At 48.2% G+C, this 17,140-nt stretch overlaps 1 protein-coding gene across 6 annotated transcripts in view; it reads right to left on the minus strand.

Annotated features, from left to right (window-relative positions):
• The window catches only part of SFMBT1 (Scm-like with four mbt domains 1), a 129,751-nt gene that overhangs the window by 60,998 nt on the left and 51,613 nt on the right, over positions 1–17,140 (minus strand). For all 6 annotated transcript variants that reach the window (XR_002103218.1, XR_002103217.1, XM_019547429.1 and 3 more), the window contains exons 5-7: positions 16,250–16,496; positions 12,698–12,798; positions 10,288–10,389 (exon numbers count right to left, since the gene is read on the minus strand). Coding sequence is in view for 4 of the 6 variants with exons in the window: in XM_019547429.1 (XP_019402974.1) it covers positions 10,288–10,389; positions 12,698–12,798; positions 16,250–16,496 (450 nt within the window). In the remaining 2 variants the exon portion in view is untranslated. The remainder of the gene's footprint in view (positions 1–10,287; positions 10,390–12,697; positions 12,799–16,249; positions 16,497–17,140) is intronic.

Raw genomic sequence — 17,140 nt, forward strand, 5'->3', positions numbered from 1 at the left:
CTTACATGTAATGCTACAGGATCCCCCCAGCATCTCACAGTGCTCCACTCTCCCCACAGCTGTTCAGCCAGTGGACAGTCGGTACTGTAATACCTGGCACTCTTGCTGTGATGGTTGTAATGGATTGTATACCCTCATAATACTTTTTTGTAGTACTGAAAATAGCTTCAGTATTGTAGTGAACATATGTCCAAGAACTCAGAGAGCTCTACTGTGATTCAGAATAAAACAAAAATGTGGTCATCAAGGTAAATATTTCTCTCTCACGAGAAGATAAACTTAGCAGACAAAATAAAAAAAGAGCAAATATACTACACTCTGGGGCTTTAGGCTCCTGATTACACATTAGAAACACATCATCTTGTTATAAAATAAAACAAGAATTTGGATTTTTTTTTCAAACCCACAATAATAAATTGTTCAATGTGTTAAGACTGATTGGAATCCTAGATAAGTTGGTTATTTCACTAGGTCATGATTTTGAAAACTGAAAGAGGATGGATGAGAGCATAGATTAAATTTACATCTGATTTAAGCTGGGAAAGTTGTAAATGACGACTTGGAGAATATGAATTGTGAGAACACAGGGTAGAGGGCATCTTATTGACTAACTGAATCAGATGCTAAATGAGCTATTGCTCAATAAAACTTATGCATCTCTAATTCAGTTAGTGTAAGGTGCACCTCTACCGTGCTTTTTGTCTGATTTCAGACTAACACAGCTAACTACCTCTCTGTGTAAGAAGATAGTACAGACTTAAATACTGGGAAGTTAATAAAATCTAAAGATTATTATAGAATCATAGAAAATATGGGTTGGAAGGGACCTCGGGAGATCATCTAGTTCAGTCCCCTATTCAAAGCAAGACCATCCCCAACCAGATCATCCCAGCCAAGGCTTTGTCTAGCTGGGTCTTAAAAATCTCCAAGGATGGTGATTACACAGTCATTATAGGTACCGTGTTCCAGTGCTTTACTACCTTCTTAGTGAAAAAGTTTTCCTAATATCTAACCTAAACTTTGCTTGCTACAACTCGAGACCATTGGTTCTTGTTCTGTCATCTGCCACCACTGAAAACAGTTTAGCACCATCCTCTTTGGAACCACGCTTCAGGTAGCTGAAGGCTGTTGTCAAATCCCCCTTCAATCTTCTCTTTTCCAGACTAAATAAGCCCAGTTCCCTTAGCCTCTCCTCAGAAGTCATGTGCTCCAGCCCCCTAACCATTTTTACTGCCCTCCACTGGACTCCCTCCAATTTGTCCACATCCTTTCTGTAGCAGGGGGCCCAAAACTGCATACGGTACCCCGGATATGACGTCACCAGTGCTAAATAGAAGGGAGGAATCATTTCCCACAATCGGGTGGCAATGCTCCTACTAATGCAGTCCAATATGCTGTTAACCACCTTTGCAACAGGGGCACAGTGTTGACTCATATTCAGCTTATTGTCCACTGCAACCCCCAGGGCCTTTTCTGCAGAGCTGCTGCATAGCCAGTCAGTCCCCAGCCTATATTGGCGCATGGGACTGTTCTTCCCTAAGTGCAGGACTTTGCACTTCTCCTTATTGAACATATTTGTCATAGACATTTCTTTTGGTACAATCCTTCAATTTCCCCAGGTCCCTCTGAATTCTAGCCCTACCCTTCAATGCATCTACTATTCCCTCAGCTTGGTGTCAATCACAGACTTGCTGATGGTACACTCCATCCCATTTGGGATGTGACAGAAATGATCCCGAACCTTATCTGGCCCACCAATTATTACGCCATGGTTCTAATCCATGTGGGCACTAATGATGTGGCTGGGAACAATCTAGATCACCTCATGAAGAACTACAAGGCTCTAGGGGCCAAGGTGAAGGAGACAGAAGCACAAGTGGTCTTCTCATCTGTCCTCCCAGTGAGCAGACATGGATGACACCATGAGACCTGCATCAGGAAGGCCAGCTTATGGCTTTGGAGCTGATGTTACGAGATGGGCTTTGGCTTTTTGGACCATGACCCATACTTCCGAACAAAAGACATGCTCGGGTGGGATGAGCTACATTTCTCCCCCAAAGGTAAGCATGTGTCCTCTTTCAGGTTGGCTGATTTCCTCTGGCAGGCTTTAAACTAGGTTCGTCAGGAGAAGGGGAGGACAAGGACGGAGGGATTCATGGAACACTAAACGATGAGATACCCACAAGATCAGTCCAGGTAAGTATCAAACAACCTATTAGATAGGAGTATAGGGGCAATCTAGGGGTAGCCACCAGGGGAATTAAATGTATATATACAAATGCCAGGACCATGGGAAACAAGCAAGAGGATCTAGAATTCTTGCAGTAACTTTGACCTAGTGGGTCTAACGGAAACCTGGTGGAACTCTACTCATGACTGGGTGGTAGGAATAGAGGGCTATAGGTTGTACAGGAGAGATAGAGAAGGGAAAAAAGGAGGGGGTGTTGCTCTCTGTGTCAAAGAACAGTACACATCTTCCCTAATCAAATTGGAATCGGGATGAACAAGCAGAGACTCTGTAGGTTAGGATCTAAGGGGGTCAGGGGGAAAGGGACCTGGTGGTGGGGGTCTACTACAGACATCTGCACCAGGAGGACGAGCTAGACGGGGAATTTTCCAGGCAGCTCTCAGAGGCTGTGCAGTCTAGATACATGGTAGTCATGGGGACCTTAACTACCCAGATGTATGCTGGGAGGAACATTCAGCTAGATCTAACCTCTCATGCAGGTTCTTAACCTGCATTCAGGACCCCCACCTAACACAGGAGGTAAGGAGTCCCACCAAGGGTAACACCTTGCTTGCCTTGGTGTTGGCCACAGGGGACATCCTGGTGGGGGACCTGAAGATTCAAGGGAACTTAGGGGACAGCTATCACCAAATGATAAAATTCACTATCCAGAGAAGGGCGGGCACTATACCTAGCAGGATGCAGGTGCTAAACTTTAAAAAGGCTGACTTTAATAGACTCAGTGGATTGGCTAGCAGGGTACTAGGAACCAAGAGCCTAGATGCTTTGGGGGATCCAGGAGGGGTGGTCATTCCTTAAGGATACCATTCTTTGGGCTCAGAGTGAGACAATCCCATGGCAGAGAAAAGGGGCAAAGGGGCCAGGAAGCCCCTTTGACTAACCAAGGTCATCTAGGATACCTTAAGGGCAAAAAAAGTAGCATACAGAAAGTGGAAGCAGGGGGTAGCTAGCAAGGAGGAGTACACTTCCTTGGCCCACACCTGTAGGGAGTCAGTCAGGAAGGCCAAGGCAGCTCCAGAACTCAGGCTAGTGGCAGGGATTAAGGACAATAGAAAGTCCTTCTTTAGGTACATTGGGAGCAAAAAGAGGGTGCAGGGTAGCATAGGACCCCTATAGGACGGGCAGGGGGGCTTAGTGACGGATAGCAGGGACAAGGCAGAGCTCTTCAGTAGGTTTTTTGCCTCTGTCTTCTTAAATGGGAATCTAAACAAGCCCTCAATATGCATCATGGACATCAACAAGGGGAACATCAGCCGACCAACCGTCAGTGCTGATATGGTAAAAGGACACTTGGAGGGACTGGACATGTTCAAATCAGTGGGACTGGAGGGACTCCACCCACGGGTAATGAAGGAATTAGCGAGTGTCATAGCTGAACCACTAGCAAGGATATATGAGTACTCATGGTGTTTGGGTTAGGTCCTGGAGGATTGAAAGAGGGCCAGTGTTGTCCCAATCTTTAAGAAGGGGAGGAAGGAGGATCCGGGGAACTATAGATCGGTCAGCCTTACCTCTATCCCAGGGAAAAACCTAAAAAAAATTATCAAGGAACACATCTGTAGGAGCCCACTGGCTAATGTGATGCGGAGGGGCAACTAACGTGGGTTTATAGTGGGCAGGTCCTGCCTGACTAACCTAGTTTCTTTTTATGACAAGGCCACCAAATGTTAAGATACAGGAGTTGAGGTGGATGTTATGTATCTGGACTTCAAGAAGGCCTTTGACACAGTATCCCATACCATCCTTATTAATAAACTGAGGAGATTTGCCATGGATGATTATATGGTAGAATGGGTAGCAAACTGGCTCAGGGGTCACACTCAGAGGGTGGCGGTGGATGGGTCAGTGCCAACCTGGAAAGATGTGTGCAGTAGAGTCCCTCAGGGCCCAGTTCTGGGGCTTGTGCTGTTCAGCATCTTCATCAGTGATCTGGACAAGGGGGTGGGAAGCACCCTGTCTAAATTTGCAGGTGACACTAAAATATGGGGTAAAGTCAACACTCTGGAGAGGAGGAACCAGATCCAGGCTGACCTCAACAGATTGGGCAGAGAACAACAGGATGCAATTCAATAAGGACAAGTGCAAGGGGCTGCATCTAGGGAGGAAAAGCTGCCATCATACCTATAGGCTGAGGGGCGACCTTCTCAGCACCACTGAGGCAGAAAGAAATCTTGGAGTCACTGTTGACCCTAGGATGAACATGAGCCGCCAATGTGATGAAGTTGTCGGCAAAGCCAATCGCACCTTGTTGTACATCCATAGGCGCTTCACAAACAGGTCCAGGGAGGTGATTCTCCCTCTCTACATGGCACTGGTCAGGCCACAGCTGGAGTACTGTGTCCAGTTCTAGATGCCGCAGTTCAAGCAGGATGCGGACAACCTGGAGAGGGTCCAAAGAAGAGCCACTTGTCTGATTGGAGGCCTGCAGGGAAGGCCCTATGAGGTAAGGCTAAGGGACCTTAACCTTTTCAGCCTCTCCAAGAGAAGGTTAAGAGGGGACCCTGTGGCGGCGTACAAATTCATAAAGGGGAGCAACACAAAGTAGGCAATGATCTGTTTACCATGGCACCCCCTGGAATAACAAGGAACAATGGCCATAAGCTATTGGAGAGTAGGTTTAGACTGGGCATTAGAAAAAAGTTCTTCACGGTCAGGGTTGCCAGGATCTAGAATAGGCTTCCAAGGGAGGTGGTGCTCACCCCATCCTTGGGGGTCTTCAAGAGGAGTCTGGACAGGCACCTAGCTGGGATCACATGATCCCAGGTTTGGTGACCCTTTCTTGCCTGGCAGGGGCAGGGGATCAGCCTAGATGGCACACTGAGGTCCCTTCTGACCTTGGAGTCTATGAATCTATGAATCTTCCAGATCACTGATGAGGACACTGAACAAAACCAGCCCCAGGACCAACCCCTGGGGCACTCCACTTGGTATGGGCTGCCAACTAGACACTGAGCCATTGATTACTACTGTTTAAGTCCAATGATCCAGCCAGTTCTTTATCCACTTGACCTTCCATTCAACCAACCCATACTTCCTTAGCTTACTTGCAAGAACGTTATGAGAGACCATATCAAAAGCCTTGTTTAAGTTGAGGTATATCATGTTCACTATTGTGCATCCACAATATATGCACAATTATAGAAAGCAATTAAGTTGGTCAAACATGACTTGTCTTTGCTGAATCCATACTGACTGTTTCTAATCACCCTTTTTCTCTTCCAAGTGCTTAGAAATTGATTCCTTGAGGACCTGCTCCATGATTTTTCCAGGGACTGAGGTGAGGCTGACCAGTCTGTAGTTCCCCAGATCTTCCTTCTTCCCTTTCTTGAGGATGGACAATATATTTGCCCTTTTTCAATTGTCTGGGACCTCCTTAGGTGCATGAACTGACCAAGGGCAAGTCATACCTAACCAATTGGGACCCAGAGATTTTCAGAGACTTATCTTGTAAAAAATAAGGAAAATTATGGCTAGCCAACTTAATCACTAGACAGGATATACAGATGATGAAATAAAGATGCCAGCCATGATATGCTGTCACATTACAAAAATGAGATACTAACTAGAGGTGTCAAATAAAAGGCAAGTAATTACCTTGTTCCAGACTTGCCTTCCATTAGTATAAATTTTGAAAGAACCAGTAAGAGAGAAGTATTTGTTGGAAACCTTAAAAAGTTTAATTTTTAAAATAAGCAGTACTGTTTTAGATTAATAGATTCATAGAAGTTAGGAGCTGGAAGGGACCTCACAAGATCATCAGGTCCAGCCCCCCTGCTCTAAGGCAGGAAAGACTGCTGTAGTCAGATGACCCCAGTGGGGTGTGCATCCAGTCATCTTTTGAAGATCTCCATGGAAAGTGAATGTACCACCTCTGGAAGGAGTCTGTTCCAGACTCTGGATGCACAAACCATAAAGAAGTTTTTCCTTATGTCTAATCTGAAGTGATCTTCTATCAGTTTATGACTATTATTCCTAGTCTTCCCCTGGGGTGCCTTGGTGAACAGATGTTCTCCTAGAATCTGATGTTCACCCCTTATATATTTAAAGGCTGCCACCAAGTCCCCCCTGAGTCTTCTCTTTTCCAGGCTGAACAGTCCCCTGCCCTTCAGCCTCTCCTCATATGGTCTGTTCTCCAGACCTGTAATCATTTGTGTGGCCCTGCTTTGGACTCTTTCCAGCTTCTCTATATCCCTCTTGAACTGGGGCTCCCAGAACTGGACCCTGTACTCCAGCTGCAGCCTCACCAATGCTGAATAGAGTGGGAGGATGACACCCTTAGTCTTGCTTGTGATGCACTGGTTGATGCATGCCAGAGTGCTGTCTGCTTTGCTGGCTATAGTATTTCATTGGTAGCTCATTTTGTGGTTGATCATGACCCCCAGGTCTCTTTCAGTTGTGGTGCTGGCCAATGTTCCTTCTAAGGAGCAGCGGTCTGTGAGCGCGCCACCTCAGTCCAGAGCGGGACACTTACCGAAGAGGGCTAGGGGCTGGGGCCAGAGGCTGGAGCTGGGGCCGGAAGCTGGAGCTGGGAGCTGGGGGCCAAGGGCTGAAGCCAGGGGCTGGTGGCTGGTGGCTGGGGCCAGGGGCTGGAGCCATGGGCCAGGGGCTGGGAGCCAGAGGCTGGGGACCAGTGGCTGGAGGCTGGGGATGAGGGGCCAGGAGCTGGAGCCGGGGACCAGGGGCTGGAGCCAGAGCCTGGCGCAGGCTCTGCTGGCTCCAGGGAAGTGCTCCGCTCCCCCACATCAGGGCCAGGAAGTGGAGCACTTCCCTGAAGCCGGTGAAGCCCATGCCAGCCGCTTGCCCCAGCCTCCCTCCCTCTCTTGCCTCACCTCAGGGAGGAGCCACTGCCTACCCCGAGTGAGACTCCGCTGGCTCCAGGACACTGTGGGACATGCCCCTGGAGGCCATGCCAGGGAGCGGAGCTGTGGCCTGGAGCTGGTGAAGCCTCACTCGGGGCAGGCAGTGGCTCCTCCCTGAGGTGAGGCCAGGCAGGGATGGAGGCTGGGGTGGGCGGCTGGCGCAGCCTCTGCTGGCTCCAGGGAAGTGCTCCACTCCCTGGCCCTGATGCAGGAGAGCAGAGCACTTCCCCAGAGCTGGCAGAACCCGCACCAGGCTCTGGCTCCAGTCTCTCCTGGTGCGTGGCCTTGAAAAGGCTGTGTGTGGCCGTACTTTTAGTTGTGCGCGGCTGCGTACGCACGCACCTTAGAGGGAACCTTGGTGCTGGCTAGTGTAGCACCACCGAGCCTGTAAGTGGATTATTGTGGATTATTTCTTCTCAGCTGGAGCACTTGACATTTCTCAGTAGTAAACATCATCAGGTTTAGATCCATCCACTTTACAAGCCTGTCTAGGTCAGCCTGTATCCTCAGCCTGTCTTCCAGCATGACAGTACTCCCCCATAGCTTGGGGTCATTTGCAAACTTTGCTAGTACGCCTTCCACGTCTATATCCAAATCGCTGATGAAAATGTTGAAAAGCATTGGTCTGAATACTGAGCCTTGAGGGACACCAGTGGTCACCTTATGTCGTGTCAACTCAGTTCCGTCTATCAATACTCTCTGGGTCCGACATCGGAGCCAGTTTCCCAGCCACCAGACTGTTAGGTTGTTGAGGCCACAATTTCTCAAGTTAAGCAGGAAGACATCATGGGAGACCAAGTCAAAGGCCTTTTTGAAATCCAAGTATATAACGTCGACCTCATCTCCCTTATCCAGGTGATCGTAGAAGGAGATGAGGTTGGTTAGGCATGACCTGCCCGCAACAGAGCCATGTTGGCTCTCTTTTAGAATACTGCCTTCTGTTAGCCTATCACTGATGGATTCTTCGTAAATTTTTCCAGGGATTGAGGTCAGACTGATTGTCTTATAATTCTCTGGGTCCTCCTTCCTTTCTTTCTTGAAGATAGGCACCACATTGGCCATCTTCCAGTGTTCTGAGATCTCACCCGAGCACCAAGGGGTTTTTGAATAGCTTTGCCCTCGGTTGTGCGATAATGTCAGTCAATTCTTTCAGCACTCTTGGGTGTAGTTAATCTGGTCCTGCTGACTTGTAGATATCCAGCCTCTCTAGGTATTCCCTCAGAAGATCTTCACTGATTATAGGTGGGTAATCACTCCCACCTTGTCCATCCTGCTTCCTGTCAGGCAAGTTAATATCCTTGGTCTGGTGGATACAAAGTATTCATTTAGGAGTTTGGTTTTCTCCTGAGCATGATTATTAGCTATCCTACTGTGTTCAGCAGGGGTTTTACATTTCCCTTATTTTAATTCCTGCTTCCTATGTATCTAAAGAAGTACTTTTTATTGTCTTTGATTTCTGTTGCCAGTTTGTATTTGGTTTCTGCCTTTGCTTTTCTAATCTGCTCCCTACAGGTGCAGGCCATTCCTGCGTACTCCTCTTCGGGGATAATGCCTAGCTTCCATCTCTTATACGCTTCTCTTTTTGTTTTCAGGAGATCCATGGCCATCCTATTGAGCCAGGGGGGTCTCCCAGCCCTTTTTCTACCTTCCTTATGAGCAGAAATGGACCTCCTTTGTGCACCAAGGATCATATCCTTGAGGAACGACTATTCTTCTTGGACTCCCTTTCCCAATGGACCATGGTCCCGCAGGGCCTCATCCACCAATTCCCTTAGTTTGTTGAAGTGAGCTTTCCTAAAAGCAAGGATTTCTATCCTACTAACTGATTTTCCTGCCTTATGGTGGATGGTGAAAGTGTTCGTCTCATGGCCACTGTCACCTAGATTACCCTTGATCCTCAGGTTACTCACTAGATCGTCCCCTTTGGCCAAAACCATATCCAGGAGTGCCTTTCCTCTGGTCAGCCCGTACACCTCTTGAGTCAAATAGAGTTCCTTGATGCAAGTGAGGAAGCTACATGGCCGCTCGGATCTAGCTGAGTGCTCTTCCCATATCTTGATAATTGAAGTCACCCATGATGACCATGTTCTGTGAGCATGCAGCCTCTGCCAGTTCTCTGGAGAACTCCAGATCAAGCTCCTCCACTTCGTTTGGAAGTCTGTAATATACTCATATCATCAAGTCCCCTTCACATTGCCCTCCCTGTATCTTAATCCAGAGGGTCTCAGGTCACCTTTCTTCTGTGCCTGTCTTGACTTCCAGGGATGTGTACTGTTCTTTCACATAGAAAGCAACACCACCGCCCTTCTTCCATATACAATCCCTGCTGTGTAAGGTGTAGCCCTGAACACTCGTGGTCCAATCATTGGTGCAGTCCCACCAGGTCTCCATTATTCCAGTAAGACTGTATTCCTTACTGGTTAGCAGGAGGGCCAGTTCTTCCTGCTTGTTCTCCATGCTCCTGGCATTTGTGTAAAGACATACGAGTTTATGCTTGGCTTCCTGTTTCGCTGAGGAGAGTTCAGTCCTTTGGCCTGTGTCAGAGTGTTCTTCCTATTGTTTTCCATTTAACTGGTTTCCTGCTTGCCACTTCCTGGGCTTGCTCCAATAGTATTCTTCCCATGCCCTGGCAATCTCAGTTTGTGGTGTCTGTGGTGTATAATTTCTTTTGGAACATGTAAGTGTTAACTATACTATAAAGAGGTTGGTGAAAATTGTCAAACCTGAGAACCTAAAGTGGGAGTATTAAATCTATACTTGCACATTTTAAATGACAGGCCAGTTACACTTACCTACCTGCATATCCACTAACCCCAGTTAATTTAGTAGGGGTTGCAAGGGTTCAGCATCTTGTGAAACCTAAGGCTGTTTTTAACTGGGTATGGAAGTACTGATTTGAATGCCTAACGTTAGGCCTCTGGATTTGGTAAATTTTAGCTGTTTAGTCTTGCAAGTGATATAGCTCAATGTACTAATTTTAACTGAAACTCTTTACCTTGCAGTTAACACATTTGGTATACTTCTGTCCCATGTATGACCTAGATATGCAAAAAAATTCCATTAAAACTCTATTCTAAAATTTTAGAGAGCATACAGAGAGTACCTATTAATGAACAGAAATAGAAAAACGTTAACTGGACTTTAACCATAACTAAGAAATTTCAGAAAGAATCCTTATACCTTAATCACTGTAGCAGGAGAGATAACGAAAGGAGTCCCTGGATTGACAGCCTCCAACTTCATATTTTCAGAGAATGAATGCGCTCTGATCAAAGGTTTTTCCTAAAAAGTTCATTTCAGAGCGCTGATTAGCCATATTTCTCCAATATAAAAAACCAGACAGTTCCACATGCTCAAAGTGAATGAAGTTACTTTACCTAAGCATCTGTGGGCACTTGTACATGTGATGAAAACTGGCCATTTTGCAGTTCAGTTGTGTCACGCTGTACATGTGCAGGGTTTATTTTATGATTTAAATGAGTTTGGAACATCTGCATGTAGTTTTGTTTGCAATGTAGCTATATGCAAATAGCCAAGAATGATGGCGGGGGCGGGCAGGGTCAGAGCAGCGCCACCCAATGCCACACGCTGCTGCCAAACTGCCTCCAGGCCTGTGGGCCCCCCACCCTGCCACATCCAGCTCCGTGTGCCTCCCCCTCTCACCCACCCACATAGCCCTGCAGTCCCCGCCGTCATGGGGGGGTGGGGACAGAGCCCCACATCCAGTCCCACCCCCCGCTTCTTGTCTGGCCCCATTGGGTCTATTTCCCCCCTCTCCGTCCCTCTCTGCCTCCAAGGAGCAGGCCTGGGGAGGGGGGCGAGGCTGGCCTGACCCCCCCACTTTGGCCCTGCTGGGGGATGGCAGGAATGGCACCGCCATGACAGTGGGGACTGAGGGGCTGGAGCAGAGGGGCAAGGCCAGAGGCCAGTGTCCCTGCTGTCATGTCGGCACCATCCCCACCGTCCCCCTCTGCCTCTAAGGGGTGGGGGGGTGAGGCAAGCACCGCTGGCTTCATCCCCCTGCTCTGGCCCCTCGGTCCCCACTGTCATGGTGGCGCTTCTGTCTGTGTAGACTACTCTGATGGGTTGTTTTAGTAAGCGTTTTGATTGGCTGCCGAGACAACCAATCAGAGTGAGAATAAAGCATTTTGGACAGACAGACAGACAATGGCTTTTATAATATTAGAATGCTGCAGCCTTTGACAGCTCACCCTCCCACCACAGGAGAGGTGGGCTGAAGGCAAAAGCAGTGAGGGGCCTGAGTCTTTTTTTTCACAGAACCTGCCCACACCTCCCACGCCCGGGGTGAAAGCTGCCGGTGGACCAAGTGGCCCCTAAGCTGTGGAGGACCACAGCCTTTTTGTCCACAGCAGCAGTGCAACCCTGGGGCCACCTGGGTGGGCTGCTAACAGGTGGGTGCTGCCCCAGCTTAGGCTCAGTAAACAGTTGGATCAGGCTGGGTGCTGCCTGCCACCTGGAGCAGCACCCACCCACTAGCCGCCTGCCTGGGTGGCCCCAGGGGGTGCTGCCACCATGGAGGGAAGGTCTGGAGCCCCCCACAGCTCAGGGCCCACTGGCAGCTCATCCCCCCGGCTGCAGCAGAGGTGGGGAGGCTCTGCAGGAAAAAAAAAAGGATCAGGCCCCTAGCCGTTTTCCCCCCCACCCTTAGCGCAGCCTGCCCACGCAAGCCGCTGCTGGGCTGTGCAGCCCCTGAGGTGTAGGGGGGCCCAGTCCTTCTGTCCCCAGTAGTGGCAGTCCCTAGGGCCACCCAGGTGGGGTGCTAGCTGTGCACATGCTGCCCCAGCTCACAGGCAGAACCCACCAGACCCAACTATTCCCCAAGCCCATGCAGGGACCAGCACCTAGTGGGCATTCAGCATGCAGGCTTGGGGAAGAGTTGGATCCAGCAAGTGCTTCCTGTGAGCTGGGGCGGCACTTGCGCAGCTAGCACCTTACCTGGGTGGCCCTGGGGTGCTGCCACCTTGGAGGGAAGGACTGGGCCCCCCCACAGCAGGCTCCACTGAGTTAAAAAAAAAAAAAAAGCAGCAAGGGGCCTGGTCCTTTTTCTTCCTCTGTGGAGTCTGTCCACTTCTTCTGTGGCCAGGGGTGGAGAGGGAAGGGGCAAGTTGCCAATGGTCCCCCAGACAATCCTTCCATTACAGCAGTGCCACCTGGGCAGCACCCATCTACTAGCAGCACATGCAGGTGGCTGCAGGGGGCACCACTGCCATGGAAGGAAGAATTGGGGCCCCCCACAGCTCAGGGGCCACTTGGCCCATTGGCAGCTTGACCCCCAGCCATGGGAGAGGCAGGCAGGCTCTGCAGGGAAAAAAGTAAAAGGGGATCGGGCTCCTCATCAAAATGGTGATGGAAGCCCCTAATTTTAAACACTGCGTTTGCACTGGAACTACACACACTAACCACAAGCATCCAAAATCATGCACCAGACAGCAGACAGCAGCAACAACCCCACCTTCATTTTGTCCAGTGACTAGCTCTCCTGTATTAATTCCTAGAGATCATAGGCAGCTATTCTTATTACACTGCCTGTAGGTTTGCTTCACCATATTCTATGAACTGCAGAATTTACCTTGAAAAGATCAGTGGGAACTGAAGACTCTTCCTCCTCCTCTTCTTTCACCTTTTTTAGGATCTCTTGCCATTCTGCTTCACTCTTCAGGGACCTGATGGCTTCAACAAAAAAGGTAGCAAATTGAATGAGGAGAAGCTTCTAATAGCTCTCCAATTAACTGGGTGGGGCGGAGGAGGAGGGATGAGAAGTGATTCAATCCCCCTCTCATCAGTTTAATAAACTATTTTTCTGAATATACCCAAGAGATCATCTTGTGTGGGTCTGCTCATGGAGAGAGTGTTCATGTTGAGGACATGCAGGGTATAAGATGTCCCTTTTCCAGCACCTCCCCACTTTCATGGAATCGTAGAAAATTAGGCTTGGAACAGACCTCAGGGGGTCATCTAGTCCAGTGTTACTCAATCTGTGGGTTGCAACCCAAAACTGGGTAGCAAGAACATACGAAAGGGTCATGAACAAATTTAAAAAATGGATCAACAAACTTTAAAAATGGATTTCCCTTTAAAGGAGAAAAAAGTGGGAAACTGCAGGTTTCCTCTTGCAGGCTGGTAGGGGCTGCTTGGGGCTGGGGGGAATGGAAGTGGGGGGCGATCAAGCAGGGGGTGCCACATGCATGTGTGTGTGCACACATAGTAGCTGGGCAGTGTAGAGAGCAGCTCCCACAGGTAAATCAATGGGGAGGGAGCATAGATGACATCTCAGGGGAGTGGGTGGAGGGGGTACAGGTGACACTGCCTACTATGCCACTTCCTCTCTGAGGTACAGCCATGGCCTGAGGGGAGCAGAGGCAGTGGCAGCTGGGCCATGGTGGCAGGTGGAGCCACCTGAGTGGCTGGCAATGGGAGAAGGGGAGGGCAGCACATCCCCACCCCCCATCTGTTGTTCCTTGCTCCACTGGCACTGCGGCTGGTATGGTGGTTCCAACTCCAGTGGCAGTAATGAATCTCACCTCCCCACTCTGCCCTCCCTCAACAAGTCCCACCCACTGGGCTGCAGAGGCAGGTCCTGCCTGTGCCAGTCCAGCCAGGCTGCAGCCCCATGCCCATTGTAGGTGCAGAAATCTGGGAAGCACTTGCTCCCCCATGCTCCCCCGCCCCACGCACCCGTTCCCTGCTCCACACAGCGGGGGCTTCTGGGCAGGGGGCAGCAGGTTGGGAGTGAGGGAAGCATGGCTGGAGGTTGGGGAAGTGAGGGGGACTGGTAGAGCCAGGAGGTTATTTTCTATCTAAACTATTTACTGGGTTGGGACTGGCTAATGTTTACAAATGGGTTGTGGTACAAAAAAGGTTGAGAACCACTGATCTAGTCCAACCCCCTGCTCAGAGAAGGACTATCCCCAACTAGATCATCCCAGCTAAGGCTTTATCTAGCCAGGCCTTAAAAACCTCCAAGGATGGCTATTCCACAAACATTCTGGGTATCCTGTTCCAGTGTTTTACTACCCTCCTAGTGAAAAAGTGTTTCCTAACATCTAATACAAACTTCTCTTGCTGAAACTTCAGACCATTACTTCTTGGTCTGTCATCTGCCACCACTAAGAACAGTTTAGCTCCCTCCTCTTTGGAATCTCTCTTCAGGCAGTTGAAGGTTGCTATCAAATCTCCCCTCAGACTTCTCTTCTCAAGACTAAATAAGCCTAGTTCCTTCAGCTTCTCCTCAGAAGTCATGTGCTCCAGCCCCCTAACCATTTTTGCTGCCCCCCCACTGGAGTCTCGCCATTTTGTCCACATTCTTTCTGGGGGGAAGGGAGCAAAACTGGACACAGTATCTAGATATGGCTTTACCCGTGCCAAATAGAGGGGAACAATCACTTCCCTTGATCTGCTGGCAATGCGTGTACTAATGCAGCCCATTATGCCATTATCTTTCTTCACAAAAAGAAAGATATTGGCTCATAATCATCTTATCGTCTGCAGTAAACCCCAGGGCCTTTTCTGCAGAGCTGCTGCTTAGCCCATTGGTCCTCAGCTTGTATTGGTGCATGAGACTGTTTTGTCCTAAGTGCAGGGTTTTGCACATGTCCTTATTGAACTTCATGAATTTCTTTTGGTCCAATCTTCCAATTTTTCTAGGTATCTCTGAATCCTAACCTTACCCTCAAGTGTATCTATTACTCTCCCCAGCTTGGTGTCAACTGCAAACTTGCTGAAGGTGTACTCTATGCCACCTTCCACATTGCTGATGAAGATATTGAATAAAACTGGCCCTAGGACCAACCGCTGGGTCACTCCACTTGATACCAGCTGTCAACTAGACATCAAGCCCTTTGAGTCCAGCAATCCAGCCAGTTTTCTGTCCACTTTACAGTCCATTCATCCAACCCCTACCTCCTTAGCTTGCCTGTGAGAATTTTGCGGGAAACCATTTCAAAAGCCTTGCTAAAGTCAAGGTACATCAATTCCACTGCTCTTCCCATATCCACAGAGCCAGTCATCTCATCACAGAAGACAATCAGGTTGGTCAGGCATGACTTGCCCTTAGTGAATCCATGTGGACTGTTCCCTCAGCTTCTCCTCAGAAGTCACCTTCTCCTACAAATGTGTTCCTTGAGGACCTGCTGTATGATTTTTCAAGGGACTGAGGTGAGGCTGAGCAGTCTAGTTCCCCAGATCCTCCTTCTTCCCTTTTTTAAACATGGGCACTATATTTGCCCTTTTCCATCATTTAAGATCTTCTCCTGGCTGCCATGAGTTTTCAAAGATAATGGCCAGTGGCTCTGCAATCACATCAGCCAGCACCCTCAGGTGCACTGTGTCCAGCCCCACGGATCTGTATATACTTAGCTTTTCTAAGCAGTCCCTAACCTGTTCTTTTGCCACTCTTGGCTGCTCTCCTTCTCCCTGAACTGTGCTGCCCAGTGCAGCAATCTTGGAACTGACCTTGCCTGTGAAGACTAAGGTTAAAAAAAAAACCATTAGGTACTTCAGCCTCTACCACATCATCTGTCACCATGTTGCCTCCCCATTCAGTAATGGACCCCCACTTTCCCTGATCTTCCTCTTGCTCCTGACTTCAGGAACATAATGAAAATACATACATTTATCTCCTACTGCTAACATTACAAGTTATGTTTATAAATTTCCATACCAGCTTCCCCTATATGTTTTACCTATCCCTTTAAATGGAGCTCTAGGCAGTCTAGACCTGGAAACCCAAATAGCTTGACTCCAATGAAGTGTGCTATTAAGAAGCATGGAATTGATGTATTTATACACTGCACTAACAAAACATAGCATGACATGAGCTGAATTACATGGATTACTTCTTCCTACTAAAATCTCAAGCATTTATGAAAGGCAATCTTTCCCTGCATTCAGTTCCTTCTACAAACAGGTCAGGGGTAGTGGGAGGTAAAAGCAACTGGCAACATTTGAATATGGGGATGTAACTTTGATTTCCTGAAGCTCTCATTTATTTTACACAGGAGTACAATAAACCTTATGATATGTACTCACACAGATCTGGAATGCAGATCACAGAAGCAGAAACTGCATTTTGAAGCTCAGGATCAACAGCTTTGTTTACAAAAATTAAAATGTTATTCTTTACCTAATGGAGGTTGAAGGCTATATCCCTGTTGAGCTGCCCAACCCACTTGATGAAGGAATGGATCCAAATAGAACATCCACTTATCAAATCTATCAGAATCCCCCAGTCCTTCATAACGTAACTTGAGCCTTCCACCAACATTTTCCACCACATTGACAATCCAGGCATCCAAGAAATCCTGGGAGTTTTGCAATTCTAGTCTGGAGCCTGGTGCAATGAGATCCAAGGGATTTTTTCCTCTGTGAAGCTATAAGCCAAAGGGAGAAAACAGAACAAGAAAGTCATCTATATACCTGACTCAAAATACATGGCATTATGATTCTTTCCTATCACTATTGTAATGCCTGACAGAATCTGGCCAACTGAAGCATGAACACAGAAGCCAAACAGTACAGCACCCTTTCCAAACAGATCACAAAATTCATGAGCAATGTTGATCACATTGCTGCTATTACAGCTTCTGGACTATTTAGAACCATTGTGATAGAAGTATGTATTTATATAAAGTCAGAAGATATACTTAACTTGTTTCAGTGGTATTTGAAATTTTTATATTCAAAGATTAAAATGAAAGGAGGAAGTGGAGCAAACTGGGCCCATCTGTTTAAAATCCCAGCATCTCTAATACAGAAGAGCAGGGGTTGTCAACTTCTTTTGGTGAAGGGCCAAAATGACGCAGCTCAGGTCTGAGGTGGGTGGGCATTAGGTCCTGTCTGCTTCCACTGCTTCTCCCTGGCACCCAGCTTAGCATGGTACAGGGAAAGTTCTCCCTCCACCAAAGCCCCAAGTGTACAGCTGTAGCACGAAGATGCACAGCCTCTGAATGCTACCAAAACTACAACTCTGGATTGTATTCAAAGGCTCCATGGACCATAGGTTGCCAAACCCTGT

Source organism: Crocodylus porosus, unplaced genomic scaffold (assembly GCF_001723895.1).
Source record: "Crocodylus porosus isolate Cpor-Errol unplaced genomic scaffold, CroPor_comp1, whole genome shotgun sequence".
Lineage (NCBI taxonomy): Eukaryota > Metazoa > Chordata > Crocodylia > Crocodylidae > Crocodylus > Crocodylus porosus.